Source organism: Pan troglodytes, chromosome 8 (genome assembly GCF_028858775.2).
Source record: "Pan troglodytes isolate AG18354 chromosome 8, NHGRI_mPanTro3-v2.0_pri, whole genome shotgun sequence".
Classification (NCBI taxonomy): Eukaryota; Metazoa; Chordata; class Mammalia; order Primates; family Hominidae; genus Pan; species Pan troglodytes.
The window spans coordinates 26462004-26481114 of NC_072406.2; the positions used below are offsets into that span (position 1 = coordinate 26462004).

Genomic DNA, 19111 nt, shown 5'->3' on the forward strand with positions numbered 1-19111 from the left:
TTTTATATATTGATCTGATATGTATGTGAAAAAAGTTTTATGAAATAATTCTTACAACCACAAATGATTTTATCATGTTTTATTCAGTCCCCCTTTTTGGTTATCAGTTATTTAATTAGGTTCTTCTTAAGAAATGTAGAACACCAATTTGTGAGGATAAATTCCATGAGTCAGGGCAAACACAGATCGCAGGTAGCCCTGGAGCTTAGGAATAGCTTTGATTTTTGGTAAAATCTGTGACTCCACAGCTTTCTGATCAATCTTGTGCTGCTCTGTAATCTTGTATTTATCTTTTTCTGTGCTGAAGATCTCACCTTCCTGGTGTCTGGGCTTCTGCAGCTGCTGCTGCTGCTTGAATAAGCATCAGTGGGATGTTTTGGGATTTTTACATCGCTGATAACAATTTTGGTTGAGGTGGCAATGACAGATTTCTGGTGTTCTCTTCATAGAGGAACTTGATTGAGGACCAGAGGTCCAGTCACAAGTAACAAGCCACTAGCCAGGTGCTTCAGGAAGACCGCCCTCTTGCCTCTGTGGAATCCAATGAGGCTGATCAGAACGTTCCCCGGGGTAATGCTGGCTCGCAGTTTTCTCACGTGTGAACTGAGGGTTTGGTTTTTTTTTTGTTTTTTGTTTTTTGTCTTTTTTTTTTTTTTTTGCCGTGGCTCAACAGCTTTTGAGGCACATCTTCAGTAGGAAAATATCTAGGCATTTTATGAAGTTTAACCACCTGGGTACTACCATTCTTGTCACCACCAACTGGTTTTGTAACAGTTGCAAGAACCTTTTTCTTTTCAACCTCGGACTTAGCGGCTGAGTACTTCCTCTTATACACAGCTTTTCTGGAATACATAGCACATCGGGAATACCTGCCAATTCCTCTGACAAGGACAGGGTTGTGCTGCAATGGGGCTTCCCCTTCTTGGGCTTCTTAGCCTTGAGGTGACCCTTTTTCACCTTGTCACCAGCCTCAGCCTTCTTGGCTTCGGGTTTCTTCTCTTTAGTATCCGGCTTCTCAACTTTTTCACCCACCATCTTACAAGATGGGGAAGAGCAAGTCCCTTTGTTTTAATTTTTTAGAAAACACGGGTCAGGGATCAGTAGATTGTTGTCATTACCGCATCTGTAGCTGGAAAACAGTTGTCTGTGTGGTATTGCTCTTCCAGAAAGAAGAGCCACCTCATCTTTGGTCATTTCAAGTGGTGTCCCAGCTTTTTGTGGTTAATCTGTGATAGTTGAAATAATCAGTACTTAGCTGGTGAGTGCCTCTTTCTCAAATTGCAGAGAAGTGACTAAGATATCCTCTTACCACCTGTCCTAAAGTGCCCTGCCTGGTGTAACCACCCTGAGGTAAATGTGGTGTCTGCATTGCTAGAACACCAGTGTTTTGGAGCCTAGAATTGGTGAGTTTTCATTTAATGCAAAACCTCATGTGGAAAACCAGGCTGCTCTAGAAACTCAATGGGGAGTAATTAGTAGTTTTACTAGTTGTAGTTATGAGGATGAGCTATGTGCAGAATTTTAGCTTTTTTTCCTTCCAGTATTTACTGCATCTTTCCTATATGCAAGATACTACGCTGTGCTGCAGTAACAATGCTACAGTAATCAAAACAGCATAGCGCTGGCATAAAGAGCAACAACTAACACCACTAGAGTATAACAGAGCACCCAGAACGGAGCCACCCTTACACAATTATTGATTTTTGACAAAGACACTAAAACCAAATGGAAGGAAAGATATTTTCAGTAAATGATGCTGAACAACTGGATATCCATACGGAAATAATAAGCAACAACCCCTACCCCACATTATACAAAACATTCTGAAATGAAGGACCAATGGAAGGAACGGCAGGAACCAACATGGGAGACATTGGAAAATAAAATTAGTAAGGAAAACTGTATACTAGTTCTAATACACTGGAAAATCTAAGTGAAATAAATGGCTAAAAAGTACAAAAAAATACAAGAAATAGAAAATCTAAGCAAACCAGTAAGTGAGGAAGACATAAGAAGAATCTGTCAGCTAAGAGGAGAAAGTTACTGAAGGAAGGAAGGAATGAGCAGTTAAATCGAAGACTGAATGAGATCAGTCAGAGAAGTCTCTTTGGATTTGTACCTTAGACATTATTTATGACCCCAAGGAGGTTTTTTCAGTGAAACAGAATGGATGTCCATATGCTGTGGGGCTGCAAAGAGAATTGGGGGTAAGGAAGTGGACACGGATCAGATTAAACAGTTTAATGTGGTTCTGCTGTAAATGATACCCGGGGCAGAGTCTTGAGCATACTTAAATGATAATTGTCAAGAGCCAGTAGAGAGGGGAAGGATGAATATGCGAAGGAGAAAACAGCATTGATGGTGAGAAGTCCCTGAGGAATTGAGGTCTGGAGTAATTGGCAAGGGATTTGCCCTAGACAGACAGAGGAGGGTTCTCTGTTTCACTGTGAAATGAAAGGACCAATGCAGATCCAGCTCATGACTGGAGTTGGGAGGAATTAGGAGGAGTTCCTGACTGGTTGCTTCCATAAAATGAGATGGTTTAGTCATCTGCTGAAAATGAGGGGAGAATGAAAGGTTGGGGAGTTCGTGAGAATGGAGACAGTGGAATGGTCAGTGTAGACAATAGGAAAGAAAATGAAATGGGTAAATACCCCAGGACCAATAGGCAATGTTGAGGCCCCAGTGGTTTTTGCCAGCATTGTTTTGCGCATGCTATAGGCATGGAGAATGCCAAGTGGACTTAAACTTACTGGTCTCAGGTCTCATTCTCAATTATTGATAGCCCCAGAGAGCTTTTATTTACATAGGACACATTTATTGATAATTACCATATTAGAAATTAAAGCCAGGAAATTACAAAATGTATATTCCATGTAGAAATGCCATAATAAACCCATAGTATGCTAACAGATATTTTTATGAAAAGACTATATTTGTGAAAACAAACACTTCAGTGAGAAAAGTGACATTGTTTTAGAAACCTCTGGCATATTAGACAGTTGGATTCTATTTCTCTCTCCAATCTGTTGCTGTATGTTGTTTTCAAGTACACGAAGAAAATTCATCCACAGATAAGTAGTTAGAAAAAGGAGTATCTTAATAGCCTTTTCAGATAATTGTGGATATTCTTCTTGATACTACACCAAAACTAGACAGTTGGTTTCTTAAAGATCAGTTACAATGTGGATTCTGAAATCATTTCAATGAACTTTTCTTACATTAAAGCCTGTTGATCTATTTTGCTCCTTGAATGGATCTTTTTACCTACATGTGATTTTGTAACATCTTGATTTTGTAATGTCATGGTTCAGTGAATTATGCAGATCTTCTTAATGTTGACATTTTTCATTAGATAATATTAAAAAATCTCATTAATATCACCACTGATTTCATTGGAAAAGGCTTCAAGTATTGGGAAGCTATTAAGCTCATGGTGGTGGGTACAAGTTTTCCACTTTTCCAGTTCTCACTTGACAGCTGGAATTTTATCATCGGTGGTAAATACTATCATTGTTTTCTTTTAGCTTTAAGCTTGTTTTGTTCAGTTCTGAGAAAATGTCTACCAAACACCCAAATCTGACTAATCAAACAATTGCACAAGTGCTTTTCTTTGAGAAAACCATTCTGCTTTAGTATGTAACAAAAGTGCTTTATACATTTTATTTTTTCATGCTGATTATTAAAAGGCTGTGTACTCAAAGGTTGAGATTTAGGAAAATTATACTAATTATACTTCGTCAAGGACATTCTTTAGAGAAACTAGACTTTTTATTCTTTCGTAAGTGCATGTTGGTGAAGAATACAGTTTGAAGGCCTTGCCTTTATTTTTGCTGATGCCAGTAGTCCCCCTTCCCAAATCCTCCCCCCATGTTGCTTTTGGACTGTCAGTGCAAATCTGAGCACAATGAAAACGGGGCACATAATGTCTTAGTATATCATGAAAATAAATTTGACCTTGCAAAACCTCTGAAAGAGCCTCTGTGGACCACATTTTGAGATGTTCTAGGCTTGAGATTTTGTTAGGTGTGTTCAATGGAATTGAGACATGGTCATCAAAGATAACATAGTTAAAAAGATTGGACCATGGCCTCCGGCCTGGAGAGTGTTTTTTCCTTTCTTTCTACACATCAGCCCTTTCTGAGAGGATACCAATGTGTGTTTGCCAACTTATTTGAAATATGACAATTATATACTACCTAGCCAAAAACAATTTTAGATGCCAAAATAATATTTTGGGAGTGAAGAACTGTAGCTTGGAAGACTAGATCAGAACAAAGGGTTTAAGGACCAGAGTTCTAGCTGCTACTCATCATTCTTCCTGAGTTCTGGGAATGTCACCTAACCTAATTCTCAGCTTTCTCATCTCTAAAAAGGGGTTAATACTATTTGCCCCCACAGTACTCAGGGTAGTTTTGATGTTCAGATGATACCATCGGTTCCTTACCCCAGATAATATCTTCATCTTTATTTCCGTAAAACTGTGCTTGTTGTGTGGTAGATAAGTCTGGAAATGTTTATTGAATTAAGGAATGAACTTTTAGAAAAACCTTATTCTGAAAGTTTTAAACATACAAAAATAGATAAAATTTTATGATGAGCCCCTGTATATCCTTCCCCTGAAACATGCAGCTCTAGAAAATGACATGTTCTTTTAAAATCAAAATATGATCACACCCAACAAAATTAAAATTAGTTTGTTAATTTTATCAAATACTCTCCTCACATTCGTATATTTTCCAATTGAATTAAAATATGTACATACATTTGCTTTTACAGTTGGTTTTTCAAGTCAGGTCAACACGAAGTTCGATCCTTGTATTTGCTTATTATGAATCTTGGTTTCTTTTAATGAAGAACGTTGTCATTTTCTCAACTTGGCTGATTTTTTCCATGCCATTGACTTGCTGGAGAAACTGGGGCTAGTTTTGTAAAATGTCTTTGATTTGTGTGATTGCTTCCTGGCATATTGACACTTAGTTAATTCCTCTCTTCCCTACATTTAACAAGAATAATACTTCGTAGACGATGGCTGGGTAATTCCTGTAGTATAACATAGGTGGTACATAATCTTTTACTGATGTCAAGCTTGATCGTTGGGTTCAAATGGTGGCAGGCTCATCTTTCCATTGTCACCATCGGCCTTTTTCATAAGGTTTTAGCATCCATTGATGATCATTGTCTGAGTGAATGAGCTTTGGAACTATGAGGTGCTAAATACTTGTGTGGAGGTAGTACACAGGTAATATTATTTCATTACTGTTAATACAGTCAGGGACAGTATCTTTATTTGAACAAAGCCATCTTTGGAATAATATCCAAGAGGCAGAGCTGAGATGGCAACAAGCCTCCAAATTACGGACTGTAGATGTAACAATAAGGATAATTTTATGTATAATGTGGAAAGGACTGACATCTTTTTAGCCACAGACAAGACTTAGAGCTTGTCTCTTTACATCAAATCATATCAAAACAAATACCTTGTGAGAGGATCATTTGAACCCAGGGAGTCGAAGTTGTGGCCTTGATTGTGCCACTCCACTCCAGCCCGCGTGACAAGAGAGATACCCTGTCTCCAAAACAAACAGAAAACCAGAAAAACGCACAAAAACCCCCAAATATCCTTAAATCATTTTTTAAATAAAAGGGTTCACCAAGACCACCCTATATGTAGATTATTTTAAGAACTGATTGATGTAATAAGCTTCCAGGTAACAAGAAAGAACTTACACTCCTGGAGTTCCCTTGTTATGTGGGATATCAAATGTAGGCTATGTATGTCATAATTTTGTTTCTGTTGGGAAAAAATAATTGAGGTATACCATTTTATGTGTTTCATAATGAATCCATTTGAAGAAATTATCATTGAACTCAGACATTAAGAAATGAAAACATTTGGAAAATATTCTTGGTCTCCTCTTTGCTGATGGACTTGCCTACTGATTGATACTGCAAGAAAAATACTTGAACTTACCACATATCGGTGCCCATAGTCGTAGTGGAGGGTTGGTGATGTGCTTGGGGAATCAATGTATTCATCTCTGGAACCAAAAAATATTTATTTTATCCAATTCTTGAAAAACTGAAGAGTGTTTCCAAAGTTTTCTAAAGGTATTTGTTGACTATGGGACATGAAATTTTGCTCAAGGATATATTATTGACATAATTTTTTTTCTTTAATAGGAAAATAAAAAATATTTCAAGCGTAGTGAGCTCGCCAAAAAAGAAGAGGAAGCATATTTTGAAAGATGTGGCTACAAGGTATGAATGTCTGCTTTTATGTTAAATTGTACATTTCTGAGTTTAAATTTATACAGCTGTTGTTAAATGACAATCATTGATCTCTGTTCAATTTATCAATATACGTTAGCCTATAAATGAGAAGCCATCTGGAGAGGTATGAGTTTTTGTTTTTGCATTTTTAAAAAAATCTTGAATTCAGGAAAATACATGCATGACTTTTGGCTTGGAATGGTTTGGCTTTTTGTGGACGGCATGAAGTGGCTTGAGATCAAAGCTTGAATTTTTTTTTTTTTTTAATAAAGTCCTGAATCTGAGACTGCGTTAGTTTCAACTCCACCACCACTCCTCTCCCCTACCTCTCCCAATAAAACAGTCTATTTGGAAAGACTTCAAAACATTTATTCATCCAGCCACAGTAATATTAGTGGTGGTAATTTCCCTGCCTTCTCCGGAATATTTTAAGCCATCGATTTTATGTTTGCATTGTGAATACGTCCTTTTGGGTCCTAAGAACCTCTGCCTAAAGTATAAAGCCGTATATATTTATATGCCTTTGTTGTAATAAGGTATCACATTTCAAACACTATTTAGTCTGTTGGATAGAAAATGTCATCTTGAAATATTTCTTAGAAATAAATGAGTTGTCTGGAAGGCTTTGCTTGTATATTTTAGAAGAAATTAGTTGATAATGTATTGTGGTTTTATTGGGAGGGGTTAAAGGGTTTAAGGTGGAGAAGTTACGTTTAAATTATTTTAAAAGAAGACTATATCTAGCTTAATTTTTAACTCAAAGCTCAGAGGTTCTATTGGAATACTTTTGCCAAATCATAAACTTGTAATTAACCTTTTGCTTGTAAAATATCAATATAAGATAATACTTTCGTGCATGTAATGGGGATAGTTCTGGAAATGGATTTATCCTGCATAGCATTTTTAGAAGGAAGCATGAGGAATGCACATGGTATGTATATGCATTTGGTTTGATTTTGTAGTGCTGGGAGAAGACAAGTATTAAAGAAAAATGTAGTTTTCAAAAGATACCCAGAAGTGACTTAAAAAATATTTTAAAATGTAATTATATTTCTGATATGTTTTTAAAACATGGGAAAGTTTATACTTGTATTTTGATTTTTTCCATAAAGATATTTGTTTTATTTGCTTAATTAGAAATGAAAATAAGTTTTATGTTAATAACCATTGAGTAGATAGATATTCAGAAAGGAACTCTCATTTTTGCCTTGCCCAGTGTTGTCTAACACACATTTGGTCTGGAATAAGAATCACTTACATAGGTTTACTCTGCTGGCTTGTGGCATTCCCAGATTCTTAAATTTGAACCTTTTCAACTATTTGATAAGGTAGGAAAGTAACTTAATATAGTGGCAGTTTTTGCTTTTGTTTAGTGTGTTTTTTTGTTTTTATAGAGGAAAGCCCTGAAGGAAAGTAATTACTGTAAAGATAATTGTTTATAACTTCGAGTCCAGCTCATGAAATGACTTAGATTTTTTTCCCCAGAGCTATTAACTGCCATTATATAATTAAATGTGTTTTTAATCCTGAGATTTTTGGAGAAATATGTTTCCATGCTTAAAAAGTAAAGCACAGGTGTTTCTTTCTAAAGATTTTTAAAGATTTCCGTCTTGGTAGTAATGACATGGTATTCATTCCTTTTATTCTTTTGTAGAAATGAGTTAGCATTTTTTAAGACTTGGTGCTGATTTGACCTGTGAAAATAGAAAGGCTTAGTTTGTTACCTTAATTTTACCTCAGTATCAATTAGTTACAGTAAACATAAACTTGAACTGTAAGCTATAGAATCATGAATTATGTAATTTTTACCATATAGCCTTTCTTAATGTGAATTTCTTCCTTATTGTTGATCTTCTTTTATGTTCTTTTGATCTTACTCCTACTTTCAGCATTTTGGATTTATCTTATGGTCAGATGGGAAACCACGTTTCAGTATCTTTTTTATAGACTCCACAAAGGGGCTTGTAAATTGCTGAATTCAGTTTTCTTAAACTGAGACTTGAGCAACAGATTTGAGAAAATATGTGAAGAGATTGTTTTTCCTACAGGTTCATATGAACAAGAATGCCCACTGTTTCCCTGGGTGGCATCAGTAGACACGTGCTTTTTTCCTTGTGTTTCTGCAAGGTTGGTAGCTCAGTTTGGACCAACTCTTTGTAGCATTAGGAATTTTTCTGTATGTCCAACATGATTTTCATACATTTGGAATAATACGTTTTGAAAAGCAGCATAGGAAAAGCTAGAGCTTGAAGTTTCTCAGGTTGCTGTTGGAAAGAAATTCTTTTCTTTTATCTTCATTTTGAAGCTGAGCAAGAATCAAATAACCCTGCAAGACATTTAAAGAGGAAGAGCAAGTTGCTGGTTTTTAAGGAAAAAGTACAGTCTTTAGAATCTGGGGAGAAAGAGAGTGCAAATTTCAGCCCTGTTAAATTTGGATTTTGGAAATCGTGGTAGTCGTGTCACTCTTTTATAGCAAGAATGCTGATTCCTCTGTGCATGCTCTGGACTTGCGATGCCCCTGATGTGAATACGTTTGACTCTCTTTTATAAGCATGTACACTTATTATGAGCTCTTTGCTCAGAGGAATATTAGAAAATCTTCAGTGTTGAAAACATGTTTAATTTCCATAGCTAAGGTAATGGGATGATAAATATCAACTATATTTTTAAAGCTGAATTTCATTTCTTTTGGCTATTAATATAGATACAGCCAAAAGAGGAGGACCAGAAACCATTAACTTCATCGAATCCAGTGTTAGAACTTGAACTGGCAGAGGAAAAATTACCTATGACGCTTTCTAGGCAAGAGGTAAGTTTATTTGTGATGGTTTCATGAGAATAAGATCTCCACGGTGTTTACATTTATCTCCGGCTTTTCCAATAAGTTAAACGTCATTATTTCCTGCGTAAAATGACGATCTAAAAATGCTGTGCAGCTAGTTTTCTTCATGAAGTTCTAAATTACTCACTGCTTCTTTTCTTGATATTATTATCTTTTTTTAGAGCTTATCCTTCTAAACTTTAAAAAATAAACATGAATATTCAAAAATAAGTATAATTAAATGCTCTTATGCTAAATATTTGTACTTAAATTATTTTAATTATTATTTTGTAACATACTTCCATTTCCCTTATTTAATAATACGTCTTTCCAGATTAAAATATGGAGATCTACATAATTTTGAATGAGTGTATAATTTCCCATTGCTTGTTTGCTCCATAATGCTTGTTTATTTATTTATTTATTTATTTATTTATTTTGAGACAGAGTCTCACTGTGTTGGCCAGGCTGGAATACAGTGGTGCAGTCTCGGTTCACTGCAATCTCTGCCTCCCGGGTTCAAGTGATTCTCCTGCCTCAGCCTCCTGAGTGGCTGGGATTACAGGCCTGTGCCACCACACCCAGCTAATTTTTTTTTGTAATTTTTAGTAGAGATAGGGTTTCATCATGTTGGCCAGGCTGGTCTCAAACTCCTGACCTCAAGTGATCCACCTGTCTCGGCCTTCCAAAGTGCTGGGATTACAGGTGTGAGCCACCGTGCCTGGCTGCACCGTAATATTTAAAAAATCATTTATTGATGATCATTTAGATTGCTTATTATAAATAATACTAAGATGAACATCCTTATGTAGACATCATTGCATACATAATAATGTGTGATTATTTCCTTTGGAAACATTTCTAGAAGCATGATTTTTAGGGCAAAGACTACGTATATTTTTAAGACTTGATATATATTACCAGATAGCTCTGGAGGTATTAGCCATGTTGTGCCACTTTATACTCCTAGCTGTTGTGTTTATAGTGTTTGTCTATACCTTGATCAGTACCAACTATTATTTTACTTAAAAAAAAAAATAAAATTTAAAGATAATCAAGTGATATAAAGAAATCAAATCAATACAAAAGGCTGTAAAACAAAAATGTCTTCCCTTTTTCTTATCTTCCGTTTCCTCCCACTCCCCCTGTGCCCCCATCAGTCCTCCTACCCAGTTCTTCACTTGTACAAGCATCAGTGTGTATGTGTATACCTTTTTTCCCTTTCACACAAATGAGATGACATGCATTTGTGCCTTAGTCTTTTCACTTAAAAGTACATTTTGAAGGCCATTTTATGTTGGGGGGTGTGTGTGTATGAACATTTTTCACAGTAAACATGTGCTTTGGGCAGGTTATCTGGTCTGTTTCTCAATTTCCTTATGTCTGAATGAGGGTAACAATTGGGTCTACCTCAGGAGACTTTCATGATAAAATAAGGTAATACATGAAGAGAACAGTCCTTAATAGTGAGCTACTCAACAAACTTAGGTATTGTTTTTAGTAGTAGTTCTGTAATTTATTAAAATTAGCTCTTTACTGATGGATAGATTACTTCCAGTTGTTTGCCCTTACATACAGTGCTAAGGTGAACTTCCTTATACATATGTCTTGATATTTGTATGAGTTTATCAATAGGATAATTTCCTAGGAAAATAATTTCTGGTCAGAGAGTGTGTCTATGTAATTTTCGATTGTGTGGAATTGTCCTACAAAGAAGCTGTGCCAATTTACATTCCAACTGTTAAGTATGTAAGACTTCCTAGCATTTCTGTCAACTCTTTATTTTAAAATGTTTCAGCCTTTGCCAATCTGAAAGCAGATTATTATTTTAAATTTTTGCCAAACTGATGGGTGAAATAGGTATCTTGTGTTAATGTGAAACTTTCTATTAGTGATTATTAGAATTGAACATGTTTTCACGTGTTCAGTGGTCGTTAATGTCTCTTGTTTTGTGGAATTGCCGTTTTTATATTGTGAAATTTGTCTTTATTGATTTGCAGATCAACATATTTATATGTTAAGGGTGTTAACCTGTGTTCATAAGTGTGTATGTATCAGATGTACATAGTGTATATATATATTTGTCAGTGTATCATTTATTTTTTGCCATGCAGAAGTTTTACATTTTTATACGATGGCATCAGTCTTTTTCATTATGTTTTTTTTTTGTCTTGAGCATCGTGCTTAGAAAGGTTTCCTCTGTTCCTAAGAGTTAAACAAAGATATATTAATTTTTTTCCACTACCTTTATGAACTCATTCTTTATATATAGAAAATATAATTTTCTTTATATTTTAATTTTGTATCTCAAATGAGTATATATTAACTTCATAGTCAAAATACTTGAAATTTCACGTCACTTACATATTTTAGAATTCTGTTACTTTTCGATTTTTTGAGACAAAGTCTCACTGTGTCTCCCAGGCTGGAGTGCAGTGGCATGATGTAGGCTCACTGCAACCTCCGCCTCCCGGGTTCAAGAGTTTCTGAAGCCTAAGCCTCCCAAGTAGCTGGGACTGCAGGTATGCACCACCAGGCCTTACTAATTTTTGTATTTTTAGTAGAAACGAGGTTTTGCCATGTTGGCCTGGCTGGTCTTGAATTCCTGATTCAGGTGATCTGCTCGCCTCGACCTCCCAAAGTGCTGGGATTACCAGCGAGGGCCACCGTGCCTGGCCTAGAATTTACTTTATCTTTAAACATTGAAAAGCTTGAGTTAAAAGACGAGGTAGTTTTAAGAAGTTGTTCTTTTTGTGAGATCCATCATTAGTAAACCATTGTTACTGATTAATAGTGGTACATCAGTTAAGTAGTAGACATGATATGGGGAAGAAGTTCCTGCCTTTGCTCAGGGAGCTTCTTTTGAAATAGTAAAAGAGGACTCAGAGGCTTAAGTTCTTTCACTGATGTCCCTTTAGTCTCTGTGTCATTTTTTGGGGGAGGTGGTGGTGGTGGTGGTGGTATATTTCAGCTTCTTTATTTAAAAAATTAGAATAATAGAATTCTTGCACTAAAAGAAAATTTGAAGTCAGGTAGTTTATTACCTTGCCTTCAGACAGAACCACTGTTATATAATTCCAGGTAGATGAGAGTTAGCTATTTAAACTGATAACCAGAAAAATATTATGCACTCCTCACAACTTGGCCTAAGTTATAGCCCCCCAATCTTAAGCAGTGTTTTACAGTAATAACTAGCTCACATTCCCTTTCTTTTTTCTGTCGAGGTTGTTTTTGTCTTTGACTGACTGACTTAGGGTCATCTTTCATCTTTGAGTCCTCAGTAGTCTCTTCCTGTTCGACCTCTGTAGTTGTGGATAGGACTGAATGTAAGTCATAGAAATATAGCGTCTAGATCAAAGGCTTATGTATTCTGTACTTCTCGCAAGTTGACATGTTTGCAGTATTATTATTTAGTTCTACATTATCACATGTTTATGACGGACATTGCATAAAAGGAAATTTTCAGGGGAATGGTGACTGACTCTAGAAACCATCATATGAAGATGAGGTGAAGGAATTTAGAATAGTGAGGCTGGAGAGAAGAATTACTAGAGATATCTTTAAAAATCCAATGAAAGTAGCTCTGATTTTGGAAAATCGGAATAGTCTCTGTAGTTTCATAAAGTGGAACTGGGATAAATGGGTAGAAGTTTGAGGGAAGTAGATTTCAGTTTTGAGAAGCAAAACATCTCTGTCTAAACAATGGGATGGGATGTTTCATGAAGAAATGTGATTCCTGCCGTTTGTCAGCCAGGGATCTGACAAGGGTGTTTGTGAGGTCATTTCTGCATTGATTGGAGATAGCACTAGATGACCTCTTAAATTTCTATTTTAATCTCAAACTTCTGTTAATCCAGCGGGAGCCCTCTCAATGGATTTTAGGTGTGATGCTATTTATGCTCCCAGGTAAAGCTCTTGGTGTTTCTCATTATTGCTTTATTTAAAAAATTTGGACTAGTATTTATTACGTTTTCCGTTTCTTTCTTCCTTTTTAAAATGACATACATAGCATGTATATAAAGTGTATGAAACATGTTAGGGCAATATATGTTACACATATATGAATAATTATAAAATAAATATTCATGTAACCATCACCCAAGTTTGGAAATAGATTTTCAGCATCTTAAAAGCTCTGCATATGCAGATTATAACTCCCTGTTTTCTGAGGGAGAAGTTTTTGGTTTCATGGTGTTATTACAATGCAGACTGTCCATTATGGTAATTATCAGCTGGCTTCAGATTTGATTTTCCTTCTCTCTATAAATGCTGTCATTCCCTCCCATCTTAGTGTTTTTCCTGTGTGTCCTGCCACACAGATTGGTCCTGTTGAAGCAGTGAGCTAAACGACCTAAACTTTATGGTTACTTAAGGTGTGATGGTAACACAGTATATCTGTTCATGGAAAATTAAAAGAATAAACAGATTACTTTTTTCATCTACATTTCAAAACAAGTGTTTGATCACCAAAAATATGCTGACATAAGGGATTACTATTGTCTTTCCATTGTTTTTAAAAGAAGACTAAGAACAGTTATAATTATGTAAAATGAGGGCCACAAACATGCCCCTTTTCTTACAAAAAAGAATTTTTTAAAAATCTCACAGTAAAAGAGGTGGTTTATATTAGGGTCTTTCTTTAGACTTGAATTGTAGAATCATAGGTCAGACCACTTTCTAGGAGCTGTTCAGTAATAAAATTAATAACAGTGACTTTTGAGTCAAAATAGATTTTTAAAGTACTTGATTTTCTCTTTGATTTGGAAACATCTTTGTTTAGCTTAATTGAAATGATCTAAAATATTTGAAGGATTTTATACTTTACACAGAGGCATGCATTTGGATAATTAGCTTTTATTAAACCCAGGCTTGGCTTTTAAGGTACAATATACAAATTGTTTTTGAGATGCTTAGTTTTTTCCTCTCTCAAAAGTTTAATAGCTGGGCACATTAGCTCACGCCTGTAATCCCAGCACTTTGGGAGCCCGAGGCAGGCGGATCACAAGGGCAGGAGACTGAGACCATCTTGGCCAACATGGTGAAACCCCGTCTCTACTAAAAATACAAAAGTTAGCTGGGTGTGGTGGCGGGTGCCTGTAGTCCCAGCTACTCGGGAGGCTGAGGCAGGAGAATCGCTTGAACCTGGGAGGCGGAGCTTGCAGTGAGCCGAGATCGCACCATTGCACTCCAGCCTGGGCAACAGAGTGAGACTGTCTCAAAAAAAAAAAAAAAAAATTTACTTGGTATCTGTTTCACTTTGTAGGTCATCAGAAGATTGAGAGAAAGAGGAGAACCAATCAGACTATTTGGAGAGACTGATTATGATGCTTTTCAACGTTTAAGGAAAATAGAGATCCTCACACCAGAAGTTAACAAGGTAAGAGGACAGAACAAAGCTAGAAAAATACCACTGTACTGCGTTCACTAGAACAGAGTTTGACTAATTGCATTATTGTAGGCAACAATGGAAAAGTAAAGTGAGCAGATTATTGCTGCTGAATGGAAGTTTTCATTAATTTTTTGAAAAGCGCATATCTTAACATTTAATGCATTTTGACAAATACATACAAGCATATAACCACTGCCCTTATAAAGAAATAGAACATTTTCGTCACCAAAGAAATTTCCCCGAGAGCATCAGGAAGAATAGCGAATGGATGCTGGGCTCAATACCTGGGTGATGGGATGATCTGTGAAGTAAACCACCATGACACACGTTTCCCTATGTAACAAACCTGTCATCCTGCACCTGTATCCCTGAACTTAAAAGTTGAAAAAAAAGAGAAAAAGGAAATTTCCCCAGTACCCCTTCTCAGCCTATCCTCATATTTCTCCTCATCCCTTCCTGGGCAGCCACCATTTGAATTTTGTCATCATGGATTAATTTTGCTTGTTCTTGTATTTCATACAGATAGACTCATAGATTGTGTGTCTGGCTTCTTTCGCTCAGCATATCAGTTTTTAAGGTTCATCCATGTTATTGCAGATACCACTGGTTTCCTTTTCATTTTCCAGTGATACTCAGTTGTATGAATATATCAAAATTTGTTTCCAGCTTTGGGCTATTAGGAATAAAACTGCTGGCTGGGCGTGGTGGCACAAGCCTGTAATCCCAGCACTTTGGGAGGCTGAGGCGGGTGGATCACAAGGTGAAGAGATCGAGACCATCCTGGCCAACATGGTGAAACCCCGTCTCTACCAAAAATACAAAAATTAGCTGGGCGTAGTGGCGTGTGCCTGTATTCCCAGCTACTCGGGAGGCCGAGGCAAGAGAATCACTTGAATCCGGGAGGCGGAGGTTGCAGTGAGCTGAGATCGTGCCACTGCACTCCAGCCTGGCGACAGAGCGAGACTCCGTCTCAAAAAAAAAAAAAAAGGGATAAAACTGCTATGACCATTCTTATGCAGATCTTTTTTTGGAACTATGTTATTTTTGGTGGGTAAATAAATATGTCTCTTGGGGAGATACCTAGAAGTAGAATTGCTGGATAATAAGAGTAGATGTATGCTTAACTTCATAAGAAATGCCAGTCATTTCCAAACCCCAGCATGTGGTATTGTTAGTCTTTTTAATTTTAACCATTCTCTTTTGTGTCTGGTAGTAGCTCTTTGCGGCTTTAATCACATTACCTGATGACTAAAGATGAGGAGCATCTTTTCATAAACTTGTGTTCGTTAGTGTAGTGTCTGTTAAAGTCTTTCTTTCCTTATTTATTTTTTTTTGAGACAGAGTCTCACTCTGTCACCTACGCTGGAATGCAGTGGCATAATCATGGCTCATGGCAGCTGCAACTTCCTGGGCTTAAGCAGTCCTCCTACCTCAGCCTGTCAAGTAGCTGGGATTACAGGCGCTTTTTGTTCATTTCAAAAATAAACTTCTCTTTTTGTAAATGGATTATAGGAATTCTTTGTATATTCTGGATAGAAGTTCTTTGTCAGATAAACGAATATTTTTTGTGACTATTTTCTTGTAGTTTAGGGCTTACCTGTTCTCTTAATTGAATCTTTTGCTGAACAGAAGTTTGTGTGTGTGTACACACACGCTTTTTGAGACAGGGTCTCACTCTCACCCAGGCTGGAGTTCAGCATGATCATGCCTAACTGCAACCTCTAGCTCCTGGGCTTAAGCGATCTCCCACCTCAGCCTTCCAAGTAGCTGAGACCACAGGTGAGTGCCACCATGCCTGGCTGATTTTTTAATTTTTGTAGAGATGAGGCCTCCTCATGTTGCCCAGGCTGATCTTGAACTCCTCTACTCAAGGGATCCTCCCGCCTTGGCCTCCCGAAGTGCCCGGGCCAGAAGTTTTATATTTTAATGTAGTCCAATTTATTGTTTTTTCCTTTTATGGTCATTGCTTTTCGTGTCCTGCTTAACAAATCTTTGCTTATCCCAAGATTTCAAATAGATATTCTTAATTTTCTTGTAGAAGCTTAATATTATAGTTTTTGCTTTACATTTAAGGCTCTGATCTTGTTTTATGGCGTAGCATATGGTTTATTCCATGGGCTCTTGAAAAGAGTATTGTTTTGCTTTCATGGTACAGTTCTACAAATGTCAGTGATGATAGTGTTGTTCAGATCTTCTTTGGCCTTGCTAACTTTTTATCTACTTGCTTTCTCGATTATTGAGAGACAGATGTGGTTATCTATGACTATGTAACAGACTACTCCAAAACTTACTAGTGTTTGTTTATTTATTATAAAGGATTTATTATTACCAAATCTGTTTTTGGTGATTAACAAGCCACCCTGAAACTTGATAGCTTAAGATAATTTGTTATTGTCTTAATAATTACCAGTTCTGTGGTTTGATTGGGCTGGATTGAGCAGTATCTTGCTTGGGGTCTTTCTTGTGATTGCAGTCAGATGAAGGCTGCGGCTGAAATCATGTGAGGCTGCCTCTGGACTGGTCTTCTAAGCTGATATCTTGCCCCTTTCCTGGAGTCTCAGTTGGAATGGCAGGAACAGCTGGGGCTGGCCAGGCCCGCTCCCCGACCTGCTCTGTCTGCTAGCCTGGGCTGTCTGACTGCTTTCTTTGTTGCCAAACCACTTTCCTGCTTTACTTCCCAGCATTGCCATTCCAGCCCCACAACACTAGCAGTTGCTTTCAGTCCTCTGTGTCTGTAATGATCATTTTTCCTTTGCTTGCTGTGTTTCTGTCTTGTATGCTCTGGTTGAAATCTTGTTTTTATACTTTCACATGCAATTCAGTGACCACATCTTTTCTCGGAATCTATTTTTGATCCCAGTCAGAATTAATTGCTTCCTTCTCCATGTGCCTATGAGTAAACCTTTGTTAGTGTACTTACTGTTTTTCGCTATTATTAGAGTTATGTGCATATTTATCTCTTCCTGGTGGGCAAAGGCTGTTTTACCTTTGTATGCCAAGTCCCGCGCCGTGCATCTAGAGGTTTTGAGGACAAAGCACAGGAGCACAAGGTCTGGATTCCATTCCTGGATTATAGTAATCAATTATTTGGCCGTTGGCAAGTCTTTTACTCTATTTGAACCTTAGAATCCTCATTGGTAAAACAGAGGCAGTGATATTTGGCTCACTGGGATGCACTGAGAATTCAATGAGGTGACCTCTGGGAATGCCTGGCGTCATACTTTTTACACAGCAGGTGATCAGTCAGTGTTTGAGAAATTATAAGTGTTTTGAGTTGAATGTTTCTCTTCTGTGTTTATGAAGGGACAGGTGACAATGATCAGATGCTTTTTGTGTGAGAACGTTAGGAGTTAACATTGGTTGAATGTGCACCGTGCTCCAGTAACTGTTCAAAGCTCATCGTCCATTTCTTAGCTTACTTACGTGACTTGATGTTTGCGAGGTTCTGGAGCAGCTGCATCACATAGTAACTGTTCATCACTGAAATAAAAAATAGCATCCTCATTACAGCCCTACGTAGTAGATGGTGCCATTACTCCTATTCTGTAGGTGAGTCTACCGAGGCATACAGGGGTTAAGCAAGCTTTCGAAGAGCTATTTAATAGTATGTGGCAAGGATTTGAACCCAGATAGCCTTTACTCTCAACCATTACCCTATAGCCGCCTCACGGCCATGTTTCCTTGGCTCTTAAACCTTGCAGCTGATTCTCATTCATTTTTAGGAAGATGAGGCTTCCATTTTCATTAAAGGGTCATGAACCATACGTGCATAAAATGCGAATTTGCTGGTTTGCTAGAAACATAGTTGAGAACCTGGGATATAGATGAGGCACCAATTTTATTACACTGATGTTTCTGAATGTTTTGGGAGTTCACAGTAGTTGAGGGTAGACATTGTAAATGAGCTGGGCAAACGGGTTGGGGACTCTAATGGAGACCTGCCACTGTCACTAAGCCTTATTAGAAAATTACAGCATTGATGAAGATTCTTACTTGGATTCGTCACTCACGTGTATTTTATTTTTCTGACCAGCAGACTGGCCATTGTGCATTGTTTTAATTTAAATATGTCCATAAGAATTAACTTTAAATGGACAGTAGTGATAGTTGTGTGATAAATTGATGTCATTTGAGTCCCTACTTTTGCTGAACTCTTCTTGTGGGGGAAAAAATATTTGCAGTTATTAATGAAAAATCAAAGGTGAAAAAACAGGTGTTCTTCCTTTCATAACAGGTGTTCTTCCTTTTTTTGCTTTTCTTAGGGATTGAGGAATGATTTGAAAGCAGCCTTGGATAAGATTGATCAGCAGTACCTCAATGAAATCGTCGGCGGTCAGGAGCCTGGAGAGGAAGACACACAGAATGATCTGAAAGTTCATGAGGAAAACACCACAATTGAAGAGTTAGAGGTAATCTCTACACCAAGCCCAGCACAGCCCTGGCACCCTTCTTTCCTCTGGAGCAGATGACTGAGTCGGGCAGATGGTTGAGGGCAGAGCACACTGTTGTCCTTGGTCTTTTGTTTATTTACTCCTCGCTTTTATTTATTTACTCCCCTTTTTCTCATCCTCCACTCACATTCCCCTACTTCCTGCCTTCAAAAGGAACCCATTCTAATATGTTGGATA

The 19111-nt window shown here is 37.2% G+C and overlaps 1 protein-coding gene and 1 pseudogene across 5 annotated transcripts in view; one reads left to right on the top strand and one right to left on the bottom strand.

Moving 5' to 3' along the window:
* PRPF18 (pre-mRNA processing factor 18) overlaps positions 1-19111 on the top strand; it is a 43959-nt gene that overhangs the window by 4379 nt on the left and 20469 nt on the right. For 3 of the 5 annotated variants that reach the window (XM_054660759.2, XM_054660766.2, XM_054660764.2), the window contains exons 2-6: positions 6184-6261; positions 6371-6397; positions 8978-9082; positions 14358-14471; positions 18746-18892. In XM_054660759.2, coding sequence (XP_054516734.1) covers positions 6184-6261; positions 6371-6397; positions 8978-9082; positions 14358-14471; positions 18746-18892 — 471 coding nt within the window. The remainder of the gene's footprint in view (positions 1-6183; positions 6262-6370; positions 6398-8977; positions 9083-14357; positions 14472-18745; positions 18893-19111) is intronic. The other 2 variants (XM_054660762.2, XM_054660765.2) reach the window with 1 other exon arrangement.
* On the bottom strand, positions 57-1035 carry LOC112204546 (large ribosomal subunit protein eL6-like; annotated as a pseudogene).